The 20,187-nt window shown below is 39.4% G+C and overlaps 1 protein-coding gene across 3 annotated transcripts in view; it reads left to right on the top strand.

Moving 5' to 3' along the window:
- The first annotated feature begins 470 nt into the window (after nucleotides 1–470).
- Nucleotides 471–20,187, top strand: part of mapkap1 (MAPK associated protein 1) — a 271,086-nt gene continuing 251,369 nt past the window's right edge. For 2 of the 3 annotated variants that reach the window (XM_073052617.1, XM_073052616.1), the window contains exons 1-2: nucleotides 471–695; nucleotides 5,843–5,928. In XM_073052617.1, the coding sequence (XP_072908718.1) occupies nucleotides 5,866–5,928 (63 nt within the window). In that variant the 5' untranslated portion in view covers nucleotides 471–695; nucleotides 5,843–5,865. The remainder of the gene's footprint in view (nucleotides 696–5,842; nucleotides 5,929–20,187) is intronic. The other variant, XM_073052618.1, reaches the window with a different exon arrangement.

Raw genomic sequence — 20,187 nt, 5'->3', positions numbered from 1 at the left:
TCTCAGGTGGATGCATTACATTAAGTGGGACATTTTCACAGAAAAACAGAAACATTTTATCTGATGCCCTGGCTAATACTTAATTTTCATCGAAATAGATGATCCGGTCATCATACTGTTGTTATGATTGCTGCATTCCAGCACTTTAAAAGTACATATTTGGCTGGAAAGCGACTTGCATCATCTTGAAGGATCCGGATGGTATAGGCGCCACACAAATGCAGCTCTGCGCATCAGCGCGCTGCCGCTCACCTGAGCCTGCTGGCAGCCGGAGCTCTGCCACTCATCCGAACTTGCTGGTGCTCAGCGCGAGCCGTTCCTGCTCTCTGCCGATTGGCTGCCGGTCCGGACTCAACCTCAGCTCAAACGGCGAGTGTCCAATCGGCAGTGTCTTTCCCCGAGGGGTTGGTCCTGACGGGCTCGCGCTGCCCTCACTCATTCTGTTTGGGGGCGGGTCTTCCGGCGCGGCTTGGCCCGTAGCTGTCTACCAGGCAAGAAGGGGGACGGTGGATGTGAGGCTGTGGCGCCGGGTGAGGGATCGGCGGGCGGGGCGCATCTTGGAGCCGGTGGTGGATGCGTCCTTTGGGCGGTGGGTAATAGAGACGCGGCTCCGGGGAGGCGGCAGCGCCGGCGATGTACAGGTGACACACGTGTTCCAAGAGCCCGACCTACGGCGCCGAGACCTGCGGCTGACGGTAGGTTCCTGCACCCCTCTCCCTCCTCTCTCCTACCCCAGCCCGCCCCGCCGCCACCCCATCCTCCTCGGTGGAGGCCTCAGGCCTGGGGCAGTTCTCAGCCCCGCCCAGCACCGTCTGTTTACAGCGGCCTGCCGGCGGCGGTGATAACACCGGCCTGTCCGCAGGACCAAACTCGGCCCCAAGTTTGTTTTTCTCTTTTCGCGCACACACCCCTCCTTGTTAGGGGAAGAGCACGGAGCCGGCAGACCTAACACGGCCTTTAACCCGACGTGGCAGGCAGTGCAGTGCCGAATTGATTAGTCACTTGCTGTGCACACGTTGGAGGTTGTGTAGGAGTAAACAACATCGTGGCCGGGGAGGGAGGGGGCTCCCGGCACATAGCCGGCCTCAGGTTGAAGGATACTGCACACACCGCACCAAGAGGTCATTTGTGGTTTCGTTTCCTTGCGTCAGCTTGTAATGTTGGTGATTTGACATTGCGTTTGGGGGTTTTGTTTACATCCAAGATGCTCTACCCGAGTGGCAATGAAAATGGAACATGCTGGAACTATACAACAACAGCTCGTAACTGAGATCTAATCAGAGGTCACACATTCACTGTGTCCTAATTTCCAACATTGTCTAATATTTTGGATTTACGGCAATATTAAAGCTTTCTTCCGTCACAAGGAATAAAATGTGAAGTTCTACCTGGATAAGGGTGTGTGAGATTGATAATCCAATGTGCACAACTAAAGAGCAGGAACTACTCTGTACTTAAACGTTGTAAACCCTTTGTGGATCTGCACAGGCTTTCGGGAAATCTGTGATATGTATTTTGATACTTCATGAGCCACTGAGTTTTTGTTTCAACACAATCCCTACTGTAAGAGTGATTTATGACCTTGTTAATTTCTGAGTACCTGCTATGTTTGAAAATTGCAAGGATGGTGGCCACTTTAAGCTGGGCAGTCTGTTTGTTTCTGTAATTAATTTTACTTTTCCCTCTAAACAGAGGAATACAGATTAAATATTATGGAAATTGTCAATTATGAAATAAATGATAGGTGGTACAATCTTCATGAAAAAGCACATTTTAGTTCATCTAAGTTTAATGTTGACATCAGACTAAGATGTGAAACATACACAAAATGCTGGAGGAACTCAGCAGTTCAGGCTGCATCTGGGGAAAGGAACTAAGTAAGAGTTGACGTTTCGGCCGGTTCTGATTTAGGGTCTCAGCTCGAAACATTGACTCTTAATAAAGTACCACCTTTCAATTGATGCAGCCTGACCTGCCGTTCCTTGAAAATTTGTTGAAGTCCAAGTAGATTTTATTATCGAAGTACGTATGTCACATATTTGTATGTGCTACTCTGGATATTCAGCAGCTGCAGAATCTTGTGTTTCTGAATCAACGTGATTGAGAGATGCTGAAAGCTTGGTGAAACATGAAAGATCTTGAGATTTAATTTAAAGATTTCCTCATGATTGCTATTAAAGGAGTGAGTGGACTGCAGAAGGAGTCAGCAAAAGTCATCTGTTGCATTTAACATTTTTTTACCTCGAGTATTTGAATAGCTGCAACCCACAAGGCCTTGCATGCAACTAGGAATGGGAGAAATGTTTGGTATCTCCATTTTTCCCCAAGGATTTGACACTGAGGGTGGCAGTTGAATGTTGGATCAATTAATCTTTCTGGTGGGTGGGAATCTGTTTGAGAGAATTGGAATATTCATATCTAATAACCTTGGGGTGAAGATCTTGGCTGCAGGTTGGCCTTAAATGCGTGGTCATGATGTATTTACTGAGGTGATGTAAGCAGTCTTTGTGATGAGGAGGGTGTTAACATGAGAAGCTCAGCCTGTTGTTAGATTTGTGACTGGTCTAAAGTCTGAGTCAGAAGCTGGAAAGGGATATGGAAATAGTGGCCAGGGGATAGTATTTGTAGCTTTGGTTTCCTGAGATAGGACTGCTAGTCATTCATGCAGGTCAAGCTTTTTTTATCTGCCGGAGCATGGGCTTTGCTGGCAAGTCCACGGTTGGTTTGTTTATTTATTGACATACAGCATGGAATAGGTCCTTCTGGCCTGTGGAGCCACACTGTCCAGCAATCCTTTAATTTAATCCTAGCCTAATCGCGGGCAATTTACAAAGACCAATTAACCTACCAACCGGTACGTCTTCGGACTGTGGGAGAAAACCGGAGCACCCAGAGGAAACACATGCGGTCACAGGCAGAACGTAAAAACTCCTTACAGGTAGCTGCGGGAATCAAACTCGGGTTGCTTGTGCTACAAAGCGTTGTGCTACCACTACTCCACCCTGACTCATTATCCATCACAAATTGGCATTGAGAATTTGTCGGTGGAAAGCTGTTGCCTTGTCATCCCACAGTAATGATGAGCAGCAGCTTGCTGGATGATGAAAGGCATTTGTGGGAACCACAAGCGAGGTCTGATATCACATATTGGTCCAAATGGGAGAAGGAGAGCAGACACACACAAAATGCTGGAGGAAGTCAGCGGGCCAGGCAGCATCTATGGAAAAAGGTACAGTCGACATTTCGGGCCGAAGTCCTGCTGAAGGGTTTCGGCCCAAAACATTGATGCCCAAAACTTTGTCCATAGATGCTGCCTGGCCTGCTGAGTTTCTCCAGCATTTTATGTGTGTTGCTCCGATTTCCAGCGTCTGCAGATCTTCTTTTGTTTAAGGAGAACAGATTATTTTTTCTTGTATGGCAGTTGTGTACCGTACGAGTTTTTAATTTTTTATAAGTCACTGCTTTCACATTCCATGAAGCTTTAATTGAATTGAAGTTGCACCGTGGTGTCATTTGATTTGAACATGCACCTTTGGATTACAAATTTAGCAATTAACTGTTGACCAGCCTGTCTGCTGGTCAAGTACGTTAATGATCTGTAGGCAATGGTGAAATGAAAATAGGTTGTGCAAGGGTCAACTTTCTTCACCATCTACACTTACATGTATGAGGAATATGCTGTGGTGTTGGTCAGGGTGTGACATGCAACAAAAAAATCAATAATTATAAAGAATTACATAAAATATTAAGTTAGAGGTTGAAGTATGCATATGGAAGAAAATATTCATAAATACCAGTATGTATTTACAATGTAAACAGCATTATAAAAGTGGTTTAAAGTGTTTACAATGCAGTGCAGTGTTGGTGGTAATAGATGTGCTGTTGTGGAGCTGGATGGTGTTGAAATGCATGTTAATCCTGGATTCCTCAGTTTCCTGCTGCTAATTTTATGTGAGAAGAATTTTGTGTAAAATGAACAAGGATGCCCTCAGGCAGCTGCTGTGAATTTGGTGGAGTAGCGTGCTCTCTTCTCAATCAACAGGATGTTAGGAATGGGAAATGGTGAGGAGAGGTGTGAAAAGACACTATGGTCTGTGTTTCAGGTAATGCTGAATTGTTGCAGCAGAACAAGGTGATCCATAGATGCCTAAAGTGAGTTCTAATTTGATAACATTAAGGTGTACCAATTTGCTGACTAAGTCAGGGTTTTAAATGAAGAAAATCTGGAACTTTTTGTTTTCCTTTGGTTTTATTGTTGCACCAAACCAGGGAAACATTGTCCTGAGCTCTGAAAGTGGTAATCTTTCCTGCCCATTTCCCTCCATAGTAGTAATCTTTAGAACTCTGGATTTCCAGCATCTGTAGAATCTCTTGTGCTTACTTGAGAAAGAATTTTGACTTTTGCAGTTAAAACTCAAAACAACGTGCATGTTGTAACTTCTGGACCGTGCACAATGCTGCAAAAAGTGTTTGCAGCAAGATGGTGGAGAGTTTTCTTATAATTCAAACTACCAATTGCTGAGACTCATGTTATAAATTACATACAGTGGATTACAGTTAATTGGGGCACATCAAGACCAGTTCAATTTGACCCAATTAGCTGAAGTTTCATGGAAATAGTTTATTTTTTAAAAACTTTTTTTAACTGTCATTTAACTGTTTCACAAATTGTGTACTTAATGAAATACAGAACAAATTAGAGTACTATAATACTATAAAACTGCAGTTTCTAATATTGATGGAAGAATTCATCCGGTGCCATGTAAATGAACATGGACAAATAATGCATATAACGGACTGCTTTCCTACAATGTTGTTGATGATTGCATCCTCCAAATCTTCATCTTCATTGTAGCAATCAGGATTATTGTTGATACATTCAAATTCCTCATGGTTCCTAACTTGAAGGCTATATTTTCACTCCTGGCCTTTTCTGGCATCTCCTGGTCTGAATGCTTGAAACCACAGTGAGTAAAACAGTTCTGAATTGTCTGCTTAATTCTTGCCAGCTATGAGTGACAAAAATCACTGCTTGTTGAAGACAAACACACACAACTGATACTATTTGAAAACTTTGCTCGAAGCATGACATTGTGTCCAACGGCCACACAAGTGCACATGACTTGAATGCTAGTTAGAAACTGTATGGCAACAGTTGCCTGTCACTATCAAGTGCCATAGTGTCCCAAATAATCAAAGGGAATTCTGGCTATTTTCCCAATTAGTTTTGTTCTTTAAGAGTTGTTCCAAATAAGTGGCTGCCCCAATTAACTGGAATCCACTGTATATATTTTCATTTTTCTGTTGAAGAACAAACATGGGTTGAGCAGATGTTAACACGAGGAAATCTGCAGATGCTGGAAATTCAAGCAACACACACAAAATGCTGGTGGAACGCAGCAGGCCAGGCAGCATCTATAGGGAGAAGTACAGTTTCGGGCCGAGACCCTTCGTCAGTGAAGGGTCTCAGCCTGAAACGTCGACAGTGCTTCTCCCTATAGATGCTGCCTGGCCTGCTGTGTTCCACCAGCATTTTGTGTGTGTTGCTTGAGCAGATGTTACTGTGATTCCCCCCCCCAGGCTGTCTTTTCAGATTGAGGTTTACCAATGGCCTTTGTGGTAACAACACAAGATTAGTTTGGCTTGGGGTACTACTCTTGGTAACTAGATTTTCATTACAGTCAGGAAGCCACATAGGACATGGCTGTGTCTAATGCACTCAGCTACTTGCTGGGCATTCACGATGGGACTCTCAAGAAGAGGTGAAATTAATCATCCACTCGCACTTTTGGTTGAAGACGCATGCAAATACTTCAGCATTGTCTCTTGCACTTGTATGCAGGTCTCCTCCATGCTGAAGGTGGGATGTTCATGGAGCTACCTCCTCCCATTCGTTGCCTGATTGTCCACCATTCTCAACTGGATGTGGTAGGGTTACATAGCTTTTCTCTAATCTATGGACTATGGGACTGCTTAGCTTTGTAGTCTGCTGCATTTGGTGTTTAGCATGCAAGTACACTGGATGTAGATTCACAACGTCGGTGCCTTTTTGAAGGTACCTCTCATTCTGCACGTTAAACTCTTGTATGTGCCTGATGGAATCTGGGCCTAGTATCAAAGTAGGACTTTATAAATAGGTTCTTGTATTACGTTTGCACACAGGAGATATTCCAATAGTTAAGAAAAGATTTCTTTAGTCTACAGATAACTGGAATTTGGAAAGCTGTCCAGGCCTTGTGTGAATTGAATCCATACATTTTGACTAATGAAAAATTTGAGCTCTGATGAACAGTGGATGAATTTAACTGCACTTATAGTATTGAAGATGTCATGAAATGTTGATTTCAGTGAAAAAATAAATCTGTTTATAATTGAAAATCTTCATCCATGGTAGTGTCCTTGTGTATCTTGGTTGTACTCATTTTCCATTACTTTTATAATTGTGCAGTAAGGCATTTGTCAGATCTTTGCACATACTTCAACAAAAATGATGTGCAGCTTTATCATTTGCTTGTTGCAATCTGTTCCTCCAAGAACCTAAACTATAAAACGTCCTTATCTAACATGTCGTTGCATATCTGCACATGAAACCCTGTGCATTTTAAGTCTTGGCATTTAAAATGTGCTATTTTGCTTGCTAATTTGGAAACCTTGCTTCATATTGTCTTTCTGAGATTGAATAGCTGTACCACCATCTTTTGAAAAAGTAGCAATTTTTGCTTAAAAACAAATTGATGTTACTTTAATTGTCTCAAAATTAATGAAGTTGAAATCGTCGTTTCAACCATATACATGTATACTGCCAAGGAAACAATGTTCTTCTCGTCCAAGGTGCACAACACAGTATGCTTAACTCTCACACTGAAAAAAGTAATGTTATCCCAAATAAATTACTAAATAATAAAGTGCACGTACAAACAAGTTTAAAAAGTATGCAGTATATCACTGCTATCTCTTAATTCGTGTTGAGATCTGGGTGGTGACAGGGAGTTCAGAGTCTCACGGCCTGGGGGAAGAAGCTGTTTCCCATCCTAACAGTCCGTGTCCTAATGCTGTAATATCTCCTGCCTGATGGTAGATTGTCAAAGAGATTCTTGGACGATAGGAGGGATCATTGACAATAAGCAGTACTCCTTGTAAGTACGGTATCTTGAATCGGTGGAAGAGAGACCCAGTTGATCCTCTCAGCAGTCCTCACAATCCTTGTTGTCGGATGCCTTGTAGTTTGCCTACCAGAGAATGATGCAGCTGGTTAGGGGACAGTCAGTGGTGCTTCTGTGAAAATTGGTTGAAATGGTTAAAAGATTGGGCTTAAAACCTCTCGTCTTGGCAATGGGAATAAGCAGTTCTTATTGTAAACTTCCCTTAATCTGTAGCCTGAATCTGTTCATTTAAAAGGTGTCAGGTCCAAAAACAGCATGTGTTCAAGGTTTAGGTTTGCTTACAACAGAAAACAATGTAACAATTTGAAATGCAAAAAATTGTTATGGTTGAAGCTTAAACATTTTTTCTATAATTTATCCCTTTCCTGTTGCAAATCATCTTTTCACCAACGAATGCTTGGTTTTCTGAAGCTAACTTGTAGGTGAAAGGACTCCAACAACAAGCTTGAGCAAGTTGTTTTATCTTTTTTAAAAAATTCTTGTTAGCACTGGTGTTCTTGGTTTGTAGTATTTTGAACCTTTTGAATGGATTGTGGTTGTGATTTGCTTTTGTTCAACACAAAGGGTCAGTGAACCACAGCAAGTAATTTGCTTATGTTTTAACTATGTTTAAAGAAAATAGTTTGAATTAAATATATATTATGACTGTTTGTACATGTATTAAGCTGAGCCATGGAGTTCAACAGGGTTGTTTTGTGTAACAAGTAATAGTTTATCTGGCCCCACTACTTGTACTGATGAATGCAGATTCTTTGTTTTGCAAGCTCAGTTGCACAATGTTTTTTATGAAGCATGTAATGATCTTGCTTGTATTTATTAATGAAGTCATTGGCATCCATGTTCATATATTTAGGGAATTGACTTCTAGAAATGGTGTATGGTGGATATTCAGGGAAGAAATACACCTTTTAGTGGAAGTGTGCATTCTGTGTTCTTAAATAGGCCAAAGCACTTTTATTTCCATTTTTTTAACATTGATTATGTTTAACAGGGCCAAGGCTTCGTGTCATTTAATAGCTCCTAGAGAGGGAACTAGGATTGTCCAAGTGCTTGGCACAAATGTGGGAGTACTGATCTTTGGCAACTCTCGAAGTGAAGCCTGAGGTTTGGAAGACTGAATAGTGGACCAGCCCTCTCTAATTGATGCCTGCGGTTTCTTAGTATTGGAGTATTAACAGACTTGAACGGATCTGTTTTAAAAATTAAATGTGGAGATGAACCTGCAGTGCAGCAAGTTAAAATTAGCAGTTTACATAGAAGGTAAGGTCTGATTGTGACTGAGAGGTTTGCTGCTCTTCCTGACAGCTTTTGGCCAGAATGTCAGTAATGTTGTTTCAACATGTTGCACCACAGGCAATACTGAACCTGCAATTTAAGTTAACCTGATGTTACCAAAGATTTTCTCCCTATAGATCAGAAATGCTTTTCTGTTAAGTTGAGCTTATTGCATATACCTTTACATTGGATAAAAGTCAGTCTTGACAGCATGTGGTGGAGGTGGGTGTGGTATTGCTTTCTCTATTTGCTATTCATGTTTGTTTTTCTGTTTGCTAAGCACCAATTTTCTAATTGGTTCCTAGTAAATTCTTATCCTTGAATGAAACTCATTAATAACCTGAATTAATAATAAAGAATTGTACTTTGTTAACACGATGGCATATGGCTGCTTAATATAGTTTTTCTATTTTCAGTCAGCATTTACTTGTGTTCTAAAAAATGGAAGGCTGAGGTTTACAATCAGCATTCCCGTTCCAAAGTCAGTTTTCCTATCTCCACAGATATCCCTGAGAACATTACTTACTTGGAATAAGAGCCGAAAGGTTTTTATGCTGATAACAAGTTGAAGAACAAAATGATTTATGTTGTTACCAGAATAGACTAAAGGTGTTTGGCACAGCTTCTTCTTGGGTTTTCCAGAAGAGGCAAGCTTTATAACTTCAGACATCAGATAATGCTCATAAGAAAATGCATGTCAAGTCTCTTAACAGCATTGAAAAACAGTGTGTTCCTGGAGCAGAAGCCCATTAACATCACTGTTTATTCAGAGACATTTGTAAAGATGGTTTTTGAAATGTGTATGGAATACTGCTTAGAGTTTTGATCTTATTGATTCAGGGATATACTTGCATTGAAGGCAGTTCAGAAGCAGATCACAAAAATTGATTATAAGAAGATTGTCTGATGAGGAAAGACTTTAGAAGGGTGGCAAGCTGCCCTGGAACACAAGATTCTGAGGTAGTTTGATGGGACAGCTGCTTATGCTCTTATTTCTCTTTTTAGAGACAGTCTTTTGGAAGAGAAGGAATTTTATCAGATGGTTGAGAATCATTAAAACTATGTCAGAAATCTTAAGGCACAGTATCACTCTGTAACTGATCCTTGACATCCATACTAGGAGACCACAGTCTGTGTGGATCAGAAATAACATGACCTCCTCACTGATAATCAGCACTGGATGCATGCTTAGCCCACTGCTCTACTCTCTCTGCAACATTGTCTGTGTGGCTTGGCACAGTTCAAACTGTATCTATAAATTTGCTGATAACAGAACTATTGTTGCCAGAATTTCAGATAGTGACGAGGTGATAGATCAGCTAGTTGAGTGGTGTTACAGCAACCAACTTGCACTCAACAGCAGTCAACATCAGTGAGACCAAGGGATTGATTGTGAACTTCAGTAAGGGGAAGTCAAGAGAATATGCACCAGTCTTCATCGAGGGATCCAAAGTGGAAAGGGTGAGCAGTTTCAGATTTCTGTGTGTGGACGTCTGAGGATCTCTCCTGGGCCCAGTGTTCTGATGTAATTGCAAGGAAGACACAACAGTGGCTATATTTCTTTCGGAGTTTGATGAGAATTGGTCTATCATCAAAGACACTTGCGAATTTTGACAGATGGGTGCATCACCATCTGGTATGTGGGGCCTTGACACAGGATCAGAAAAAGCTGCAGAAAGTTGCAAACTCAACCCGCTCCATCATGGGCATTGGCCTCGCCAGCATCGAGGGTTCCTTCAAAATGAGATGCCTCACAAAGGTAGCATTAAGGACCCCCATCACCCAGGAAATGCTGTTTTTTCATCAAGGAGGTAGAGGAGCCTGATGACACACACTCAATGTTTCAGAAACAGCTTGTACCCCTCCATCAGATTTCTGAATGGATAGTGAACCCGTGAGCATGTCTTCAGTATTTTTCCCCTCTCTTTTCACTACTTATTTATGTTTACTACTGAATGTAATTAAGTTTTTTTTGCTTTGTATTGCTGCCACAAAGCAACAAGTTTTATGACATATTCTGGTAATATTAAGCCTGATTCTATTCTATTATATTTTTGTCTTGGGTCTATGGGTTTGAGGAATGGGAAGTATTGGCAATATTGCGTATTGTTCCAAGTTCTTATTGGTGCCCACTTCGTAGAGACTCCTTTTTCTGGTCTTCTCCAATTCTTTCATTCCACTTCAGTAAAGGTGAATAAAAGTTCCATCCCAACCTGCAAATTTTAACTTTACTACAGGTTCATTGTAGCTCAGAAACTTTGGAGTTAAGAATTTTAAAATAGTAAGGCAGTTTGGAAATTTTCAGTGTGTCTGCATATGAGTGTTTTGATCAGATTGCTCTGTTTTTGTACTAAGGCACAAAAACAAGTGAAGTAAGCCATATCATGAGGTTACTATTACTTCAATTGTCGAGCTGTTGTAACAGCTGTAATTTTTCTTTTATTGAGTCTAAAACATATTACTAAATTGTTTAACAGAATCATTGATCTGTTATGAAAATTCACACATGGCTACCATTATGACAAAAGTCTTAATATACTTATTACAGTACTAAATAATTATGTATATTAAGTACATAATTATTTAGTACTGTAATGAATACTCATGTATATTAAGACTTTATTTCTGTTTATTAAGGCTCACAAACAAGGGGATATGATGTATAGCTATGTAAAGGTATTACAATATATCATTACAGTTCCACTCACTTACGGGATCTTTTCATGCAACTTGTTTTAAAAGAAGCAATTTGTAGTGAATTATGTTTAACCCTGCTGAAGCCATTGGGCATTATGCTGTGTGTTAGTCTGACAGCTCACTTGCTTTGACAATTTTTCAGTGAATCAGTAACAGATGGATAAATATCAATCAGTAAATTTGAGAAACAAGTTCCCATGACTAAGTTCTTCATTTCCTGTTTTTAGTTAGTTCTGCAAGAGTTATATGGTCAAAAATATTTCATTGTGTGGTAACATGCCTGAGAAGAAACACTTCAGGTAACACTGGAAAAAATGCTGAACCACAGCAGTCAAAGTAAGTGAGCAACACCAAAAAGATGAAATGACTTGAAATGAGAAGCACAATCCGATTTCTCCACAAGGTGAAGGTAAAACGATTTCTGGGTGCATCTTGGGAGAATATGAAAGTGGTCAACAGATATTGTGTGGAGGTAAAAGGAATGTGGAATAAAAACCTATAAGGTTTGGATCAGAGGATCAAAACATTGTTCCAACCTTTTTTATGCTATGGACCCCAGGTTGAGGTCCCCTGATTTCGAGGGAGGGAGGCTACAAGAACTTGCTGATTAAAGGCGTTTTATGAAGGAAGTAGTTTTTCAATGATCAAACACAAAAATTTACTTTAACAAACCAAGATGGGAAAATGTGACGCTTCAAATGAAGGAAAATTGAGCTCTTTGAGTTCTTCTGGGTGTCAAAACATAGGTTTGTATGGAAAAAGTGAATGTTCAATTCAGTGGGGTGTTGGAATGGGAATGAACTTGTGGATTTGCACTTCAGCAGCATTTGCCCAATAAATAATACTTGTCTTGTTCAATCTGTGAATATCAGAAGTCGGGACTGTCAAGCTATCTTATTAAAGATCACTTAACAGTTGCTTGATTTTGATTTAAAAATTTTCCATTTAACATCATCTGATGTAACTGGTGGAAATACAGTGTCCGGTTAATTGGGAGACATCAGGACCAACATATTTTGGCCTAATTCGCTAAAGTTTCATGGAAATACCCAAGAAGACAAAAAAGACAAACTACTGTTTAACTGAGTAATTATGTATTTAAATGAAGTACATTTAAAAGTATTTAAACAAATTAGAACACTACCAATAGTACTACAGTACTATAAAACTATTGGGTTATTTGGACTGTAAATTAACTCCCAGTGCAGTTAATGAACTCCTTTGTACAATATGATGGCAATTGCATTCTCCAAATCTTCGTTTTTATTGTAGCATTCAAGATGATTGTTGATACCTTAAAATACTTCATGGTTCCTAATTTGTTGAAGTAGTGAAGTAGTTGCATTTTTCAATCCTGGCTGTTTTCTGGCATCTCCAAGCCTGAATGCGAGAAGCTGCAGTGAACAAAAAGTTTTGAATTGTCTTGCTGCTTATTTCTGACCAACTGTCAGTGACAAAAATTGCATCTGTTTGAACACAAACCAATTTACATGATTAAAAAATGTTCACTTGAAGCTCCGTATTGTCTAATGGCCACGTAAGTGCACTTGACAGTCACTGTTAGACACTGTTTGACAGCAGTCTCCTGTCCCAATTAAGCAGCAGTGTCTCAAACAAACAAAAGGAATCCCAGCTATTTTCTTGATTGACTTTTGTTCTTTAAGCAAATTCAATGCTGCCTAATGGTCCTAAATAAATGGCTGCCCAGATTAACTGATGGCCCTATTAATTGGAATCTTCTGTATATGTTAAGAGTAAGTAATTAACAAGGATTATTGTAGTAAATTAGAAAGTTTTCAGAAGTATTCCCACACATTCCAGTGCTAACTTAATGTGCCCACATCATCTGCAGAACAACACAAGCAGCAGCAACAAAACAAGACAGAATGGCAAAGCAAGTCCCCTTCTGCAACACCTACCCACTAACATACACAAACAAGTATCCATCCCAGTTCAGGCCACCTCCTTATCCTCAGGTTCTCAGAACTGTGGATTTTGGGCCTCCAACTTCAGACTTCACCCTCAGACTCTCTGATCATGGGTTTGACCTTCTGGCTTAGACCCCAGGACTGGCCGATCATGGATTTGACCTTTGTGCTTTGACTTCTGGACTTGCATGAGCATCTAACCCAGGTGACAGTTGGATCAATCCAACAGCTTCTATGAAGTAGTATAGCACATCGCCTTTTCATTCTGAGGTACAAATGAGATCCGGCTTTCAAAATTGGAACTCCACTTTATTTGAGTTGACTGCCTGAAATTTTAGATTTGTCGAGAATCTGAAACTGGTCCTTTGCCCTCTATTGATATACTGTTATTCAGCAGCTTCATGTCAAACTACACTTGTGGCCACAAATTGGTTGGCAATGTTGATCTCACCTGCCTTGACCCTTGCACTGTATAAGTTGCCAGACTGATTGTTTGGCATTCATGGCTGAATGAACAGAAATTTCCAGAAACTGCTGAATGAACAGAATGAACTAAAATAATTTTTGTAAGTCCTAAACACCAGGCACAAACTCCATTTCAGAGCTGGATAGTCTATCACATCTCATTGTTGCAGCTTGAGAATGAACCAGCAAGTTTGTCGCATTGGTGTATTGAACTTGTTGAGAGTGTCATTCAATAATGCAGATTAGAAACAAGCCCTTTGGCCAACTCATCCATATTGTCTGCCTGAGTTAATTCCATATCATATTATTTGAATAGCCCATTTCTATTTTGTTTAGAGAACCCTGACCTTGTGTTGGCTTACCTGCGGAAATTCTCTTGTCTTTATTATCTCTACTTGTTGATATCACTTCAGTCATGTTCTACCCTCAGTAATTTGAGGTTACTGTAACTTTGCCCTGAATTCATTCAGCTCCTAATGCAAATAGTGTGTGTGCGCTGATCAACTTGAAGTAAAACCTCACTCGTTGATAAAATTCTCATCCTTTATTTCAGTTTTGTCAGTGGCCTTGCCCAATACTTACTGTGATTTTTTTTTTCTTTAGTGATATGGGCATTCATCCATTCCAGGCCATCAAAGCACTCCTGACTTCCATCAAGTGACAGTTAACTGTCATGTTTAAAGTTAGCCAGGTGCTCCTTCCTAAATCTACTAATCTGGTTATCCTTCCTTTCTCAAATTCAAGATGCTTCTGAACTCTCAGCAAAAGATGTCTGCCCTAAGTATTTCCTTTTGTAGTTTTGTATTAAATATTTGATAATATTCCTGTGATGCTTGGCCTGTATTATTATGTTAAAAGTCCTACACAAATGCAAGTTGGTGATGATTTTAAACTTAATTGCTTATTTTCATTTGCATTCTATTGAAACTTCTCAATGTATATGTTTGCTGTACAGGGTGTAGGGGGTGGGACCCAGATTGCTGAAAATTTTGGTGGGAGGACTTGCACTTGGAGCAAGTGTACAATTAGACAACTTTTGCGGTGAATAACTTGGTCTTTAATGTAACAATTCATGTAAGATTACTTGGACGGATGCAAAGCAAAAAAAAAGCTACCGTAGTTGTTTTGCTAACAGTAATAAATATCTCTAGATGTCTATCCAGGCTTATTCCCCTCTATACCTGATAATCAAAGTTTTGCATAATGCACATCAGGAGTTTGTACTCTTAAATGAAGTTTCCATTTAGCAGTGAGATGTAAATAATTCCAGTATATCTACGGTAGTCTAAATTTTAATTGTCTATTTTATGCAGATTGGCATTCCAGGCCAGAGTTAAAGTTTTAATACTTCTGATTTTTCTTTCTTGTGATTATGGATGTGGACAGCAGGGCCACCATTTGTTGTCTATTCCCAAAACACATTGGATAATGGAGCCATGATTTTGAAGTGTTGAATCATTGTCTTAGCAATGATTAAAGCCATTATTTCCCCTGGGTTCCCTTAACTTAGAATTTCCCTGTATTGATCAGCAGTTCTGGTTAAAACAGAAAACATTGCTGAATACACTCAGCAGGCCAGTCGGCACCTCGATGAAAGAAACTAGGATAGTGGGGAAAATTCATATTAAACCTGAAGTGAAGCTCTTGGGACCCCCTTACACGCTACAAAAAGTTGTGTAAAGCACTCACCTGTTTTTCACTTGGCTTCTCCAGTGAAATAGTAGAATAATAAATACAGCTGGCTAAATTTGAAGGGCAGGTGCATTGCTGCTTGGTCAAACTTGCATGCATTTTATTTGGTCATGGCTAGAATTAACTCCTGCATAAGCAAGGGGAAGGACATGGACCTGCTGCGATTTGCCCCATGCTGCAAGTCTACAGCAGATGCAATCTCACTGGCTCGCCACTTGTCTTTGAACAACAAAACATAAAACAGGTCATGGTAGCGTAGTGACTAGTGCAACACTTAACAGGTGATAGTACAGTTGTTTTCTTTGCATATTCTTGCCATTGTTATCTTTGATTTTTGATTTATCTGGAGATGGTTTGACTTCAGTACTATGTAACATAATGTCAGCAGTTTAGCTTTTAGAATCTTTAGGGTTTATGGATTTCCTTCTGCCATCCAGACCATGCTGTCTTTTCACTGCTGCCATTGGGAGGAGGTACAGGAGCCTTGGGTCCCACACCAACAAGTTCAGGAACACCTATTACCGTTCAGCCATCAGGATCCTGAACCAGTGTGGATAGCTTCACTCACTCCAACACTGAACTGAATCCACAACCTACAGGCTCACTTTCAAGGACTCTACAGCTCATGTTCTCAGTACAGGTTGTATATCCCTTATTCAAAATCTGAATTTTTTTGAGTGCTGACATGACGTTGCAAATGGAAAATTCCACAAGACGCTGGGAAGGTTCCCAAACGATGAACTTTGTGTATCGCAGACTGTTCTGAGAAATGACCTCATGTGTAATGACCAGAAGTTAATGGAAAAGTAGAAAAATAATGCATAAAGCAAAAAAATGAAGATCTTGATCGTGTGTCGTCAGTGTCATAATGAACATATGCTGCTTAATGGTGTGCTGATCATGAATCAAGCAAAGATCAACCACAACAAACTGAAAATTGAAGGTAATTGTGAGCACGCAGCAGGCTGATTGCAGAAATTTAAGAAAAGGCACGGCATTAAGTTTTTCAAGTGTCTGCTGATCATGAAAATTAGCACCAGAACAAGTCTACAATGCTGATTGTTTTTATACCTTACATAAACCTTAAAAATACAAATACAGAGTACTGTAACCTTTTAATCAAAACATGGCATCATAGGTGGAGACTGGAAGTCTGTCTTGGTTTGTTGTTTACAGCTGATTCGGGTATTCTCCTGATGCTGTGAGCTGCCTTTGTTACTCTGCACACATTTTTATTATGTTAATGGTATGTGATCATCTTTACTGTTAAGTACATAATATAATTAACGAGTGCAATACAAGGAGTACTTGCAGGAAGCACAATTCAGAGTTGAAAATGATGGACATCCCAAGCATTGCCATTCTATATTCCAAAATCCAAAACACTTCCAGCTGGATAAGGGGTACTCCACCTGTGTTACTTATTTACTTTATGGTCATTATTTTAATTTTTTTCTTGGCTCAAGCTGGTAAAACCTGAGGTATGGTCATAGCCAAACACACTCACTTCTCAATCGCTAGGAATGTTCTGACCTTTCTGGTAATGTTTAGTATTGTGGCTTTCTGGACCTTTACATGAACATTGATGTGTAAGCCTATTTGTTTAATGTTATTGTGCATGGCTTTGGGATGGTAACAGTTGTAGATAATACTATTGGGACAACGTTCATGTTTCATCATCTTTCAATTTCCTCTGTTAATTTATTATTTCTGATGTTTTTCACTGATTTTTGTATGTAATGTACATTTGGAATGACTATATCTATTAATTTTTTGCTTGTTTTTTCCTGTACTATTATGTCCAGACACATTGTCCTATCTGTAATAATGGATCAGTCGTAATATAATTTGCATGACTCTGATTCTAAAACTGGATCAGGCTCGTATTTATTTACAGTAGAGTATAGTGTCTTTTACAAGTTTGTATTTTAAAGCAAGAGTTTGGTGAATGATACTTGCCACTTGATTGTGCCTGTGTAAGTAATCAGATTAAATTAATCTGCTGCAGTATGGTGTAATGTGTTGGATTGTTTCTGGTTTCCCTTTGCATTTTCTGCATTTATTGTCTTGAATTTGATGGTCTTTTTCTATGTATTTTTGATAATTTTTTTTGGGTTAACCATCTAGCCCCTTTTTGCCTCAAGGAAACCCTCTGTCTCTGGGAAGAGGGTTTCAACTCTTGAGCCAGACGTTCTACACTTCCTTGTCGACATCTAGTCTACTCTGATCATGGGGATGTCTTCCATGGATGGTCATGATCTTCCATTGCTTAACTTTTGCTCCTGCAATGATAATTTGATTTTTCTGTGTTGTGCTTTCACTTACGTTCAGTTGTGTGTACTTATAAGAATTGTGTGTACTTGCATGGAGTGCTGAATCCTGTTGTTGAAATTATATCCTTAGTTTTTAATGACGTGTAAATTTTTTGTCTATTATTCCTCTTCTTCCTTCTGTCCAAGGTAATGGTAATCTTAGTACATTTAAGTGTCCATGGCGTTTCCTATAATTTGTTATTTCAGTTCTTATTTTACTTTGTAAATTTTCCAGATTGTTTTTGGTCCGAGATATGCCAAAAGAATGCATCAATATGGGTATAGCAAAGGTGTTTATTGTCTTTGTTATAGTATTAATATTAAGCTCTGTTTGGCAGATCTTCTTGAGCCTTGATGTAAATTCTGGTGTATTTTTCATGTATTGCACTATGATCTATTTTCTTTGCTTGTTGGTGTCCTAGCTTCATATTCATCCATTGGTTATGTTGTATCCTGCTGCTCTGTTTTATATTCTACCCGTCCTTTTGCACCTTATGTTTAATGTTCTGCACTTACCTAATTCAAAGTTCATGTTTATATTTTTCCAGTTGTAAATGTTTTTTTCAAACTGCATATCCATTGTAACTGCAGGTGTTTGCTCGTCTCCAATTGCGTGAGTGCATTCATTTTGCTCCCTGTTCCAGATTGCTGCTTGATTGTGCATCACCCTGTTTGACCAGATTAGACCAAAAGTTCATTATCTGTGTTTACTGATAATTCTGTGTTAGGGTTGGTGACATTTTGGTATGTTGAATTTAGCTTCAATGTCCTGTATAAACCTTTTTTATGTTCCTAAACTGATTGTATTTTCTTTGTTTGGTCCATTAGCATTATCTTTGGTGTTTTTATTCTATTTGCACAGTTTCTCCTCTTTTGCACATAGGTTATCATTTTCCTGTGTGTAATTTTTCATTGATTCTGTTGTATTTCTTTTGCTCTGTATGCCTGCAAGAAAATTAATGTCAAGGTTGTATATAGTGACATATGTACTTTGTCACATATGGTGACATTTATGTACTTTGTTAATAAATTTACTTTGAAATTTGAATTGTTAAGACCATGGTTGGGATTGGAGTAATTTGTGATGTTGGACATAGCCAATATTTGATAAAGTTTAGTCTGAACTGTTGCTGTGGAATTAAATAGAATTTGATGTGCGTAGACCATCTCCAAGGTATGGAGAGAACTACCGTACTATTAATTTTCTTTTGTCATCAAATGAAATGACAATAACATTTATTGTGGATCCTGTATTATGTTTTAACTGCCCATCTGTCTGCCCTCCATTTCACATACAGTGACTCATTAGGTAAGTGCATTGGTCCAGCCAGCTGTAGTAATTTCTAGAACATCTGTTTAGTTTGTTTACCAGTGCTCCTCTTCACAGACAATGTCAACAGAAAGAGGACCTTCTCTGCATATTTTGCTCAGTTACTGTTGGTTTCGTATGCTTCTCTTTGTAGTTTGACTCCCATTTCTATACTTGATCCAGTGGTTGGGTATTTTCACTTTTTGAGAAAGTGATCCCGCCAACTGTACTGCTTTGAGTTTGCATTTTGACTTTGTTCTTTCTCCAGTAAATATTCGTATCAATCTGTTTAACTGATGTTGATCATGCAGTCACTGTAACGTCAAATTTCTTCAGTTTCTTCTCTGTACCTTTGTCATCAGCCATATTGTAGGATGATTAACATGATATTGAATAGTCTGATACTTCCGGTGAATGTTTATTATTTCTGCAGATGTCAATGTAGTTTTTTTACAGCACAAACCGCATTCAGTTTTGACACAAAACTCTCATTTACTTCATGTTTTCGGACAATGAGTAGTCAATTGCTGTATGTTGCCTTGTGTTACTTAACTGCCAAAAGATTTCCTTGCCAAAAATAGTATTAGGCTGGAATCTACATTACAAAAATAATCCCTTTTCAACAGGGATTCCCAACCAGTTAATGATGGGGGTCATAATATAAAAAAGGTTGGGAACCCCTGTAAGCAGGCAGGGTCTGTCAATATTCAGCTCTCATCAAATCTATTGGCATTTGAAATGATCAAACTGAATATCAACATTACCATGCCCTTTACTTCAGAAAAAGACCCCCTTTTCTCCTCTCAAGCCACCAGGTGAAGCTGAATGAGTCAGTAAGCAACATTGACCCTTGCGCTTCTGGCCCAACAGCTTTATCATCAACATGATCACTTTCTTTGTCCCACTTAATTACTCTGAAGTTGAAATGCTGGCTTCATCATTATTGTTGGGTCAATATGGTGTGCCCAGGATAGATCCTTCGGAGATGTTGACACTCAGGAACTTGAGGCTCCTTAGCCTTTCCACTATTGACCCGTGTGTGTGGTCCTGATAGCCCCTTCTGAAGTCCATAGTCTTGCTCATATTGTCTGCAAGGTTGTTGATCCGTTATGTGTGTCAGAATTCCAAATTCTTTCAAGGTAAACAAAAAAAATTCAGTAAGTTTGCACACCTAATTTTAGGAAATGTAAGTGAAACTTCAGCTTTTATGTTGTTTTGAACATGTACATGATGTAGTTTGAAGAACTAGGTGTTTATTTTCCCCCCTGTTGTGTTGGCTGACCTGGTGATGCTCTTGAAGAAAATGGGGGAAGTTAATTTGTTTGAGTGAAATGTGTTTTGGCATC

Source organism: Hemitrygon akajei, chromosome 7 (genome assembly GCF_048418815.1).
Source record: "Hemitrygon akajei chromosome 7, sHemAka1.3, whole genome shotgun sequence".
NCBI classification, from domain to species: Eukaryota; Metazoa; Chordata; class Chondrichthyes; order Myliobatiformes; family Dasyatidae; genus Hemitrygon; species Hemitrygon akajei.
Note: the sequence above shows the minus strand (reverse complement) of the source record. Positions and strands in the feature narration are given on the sequence as shown.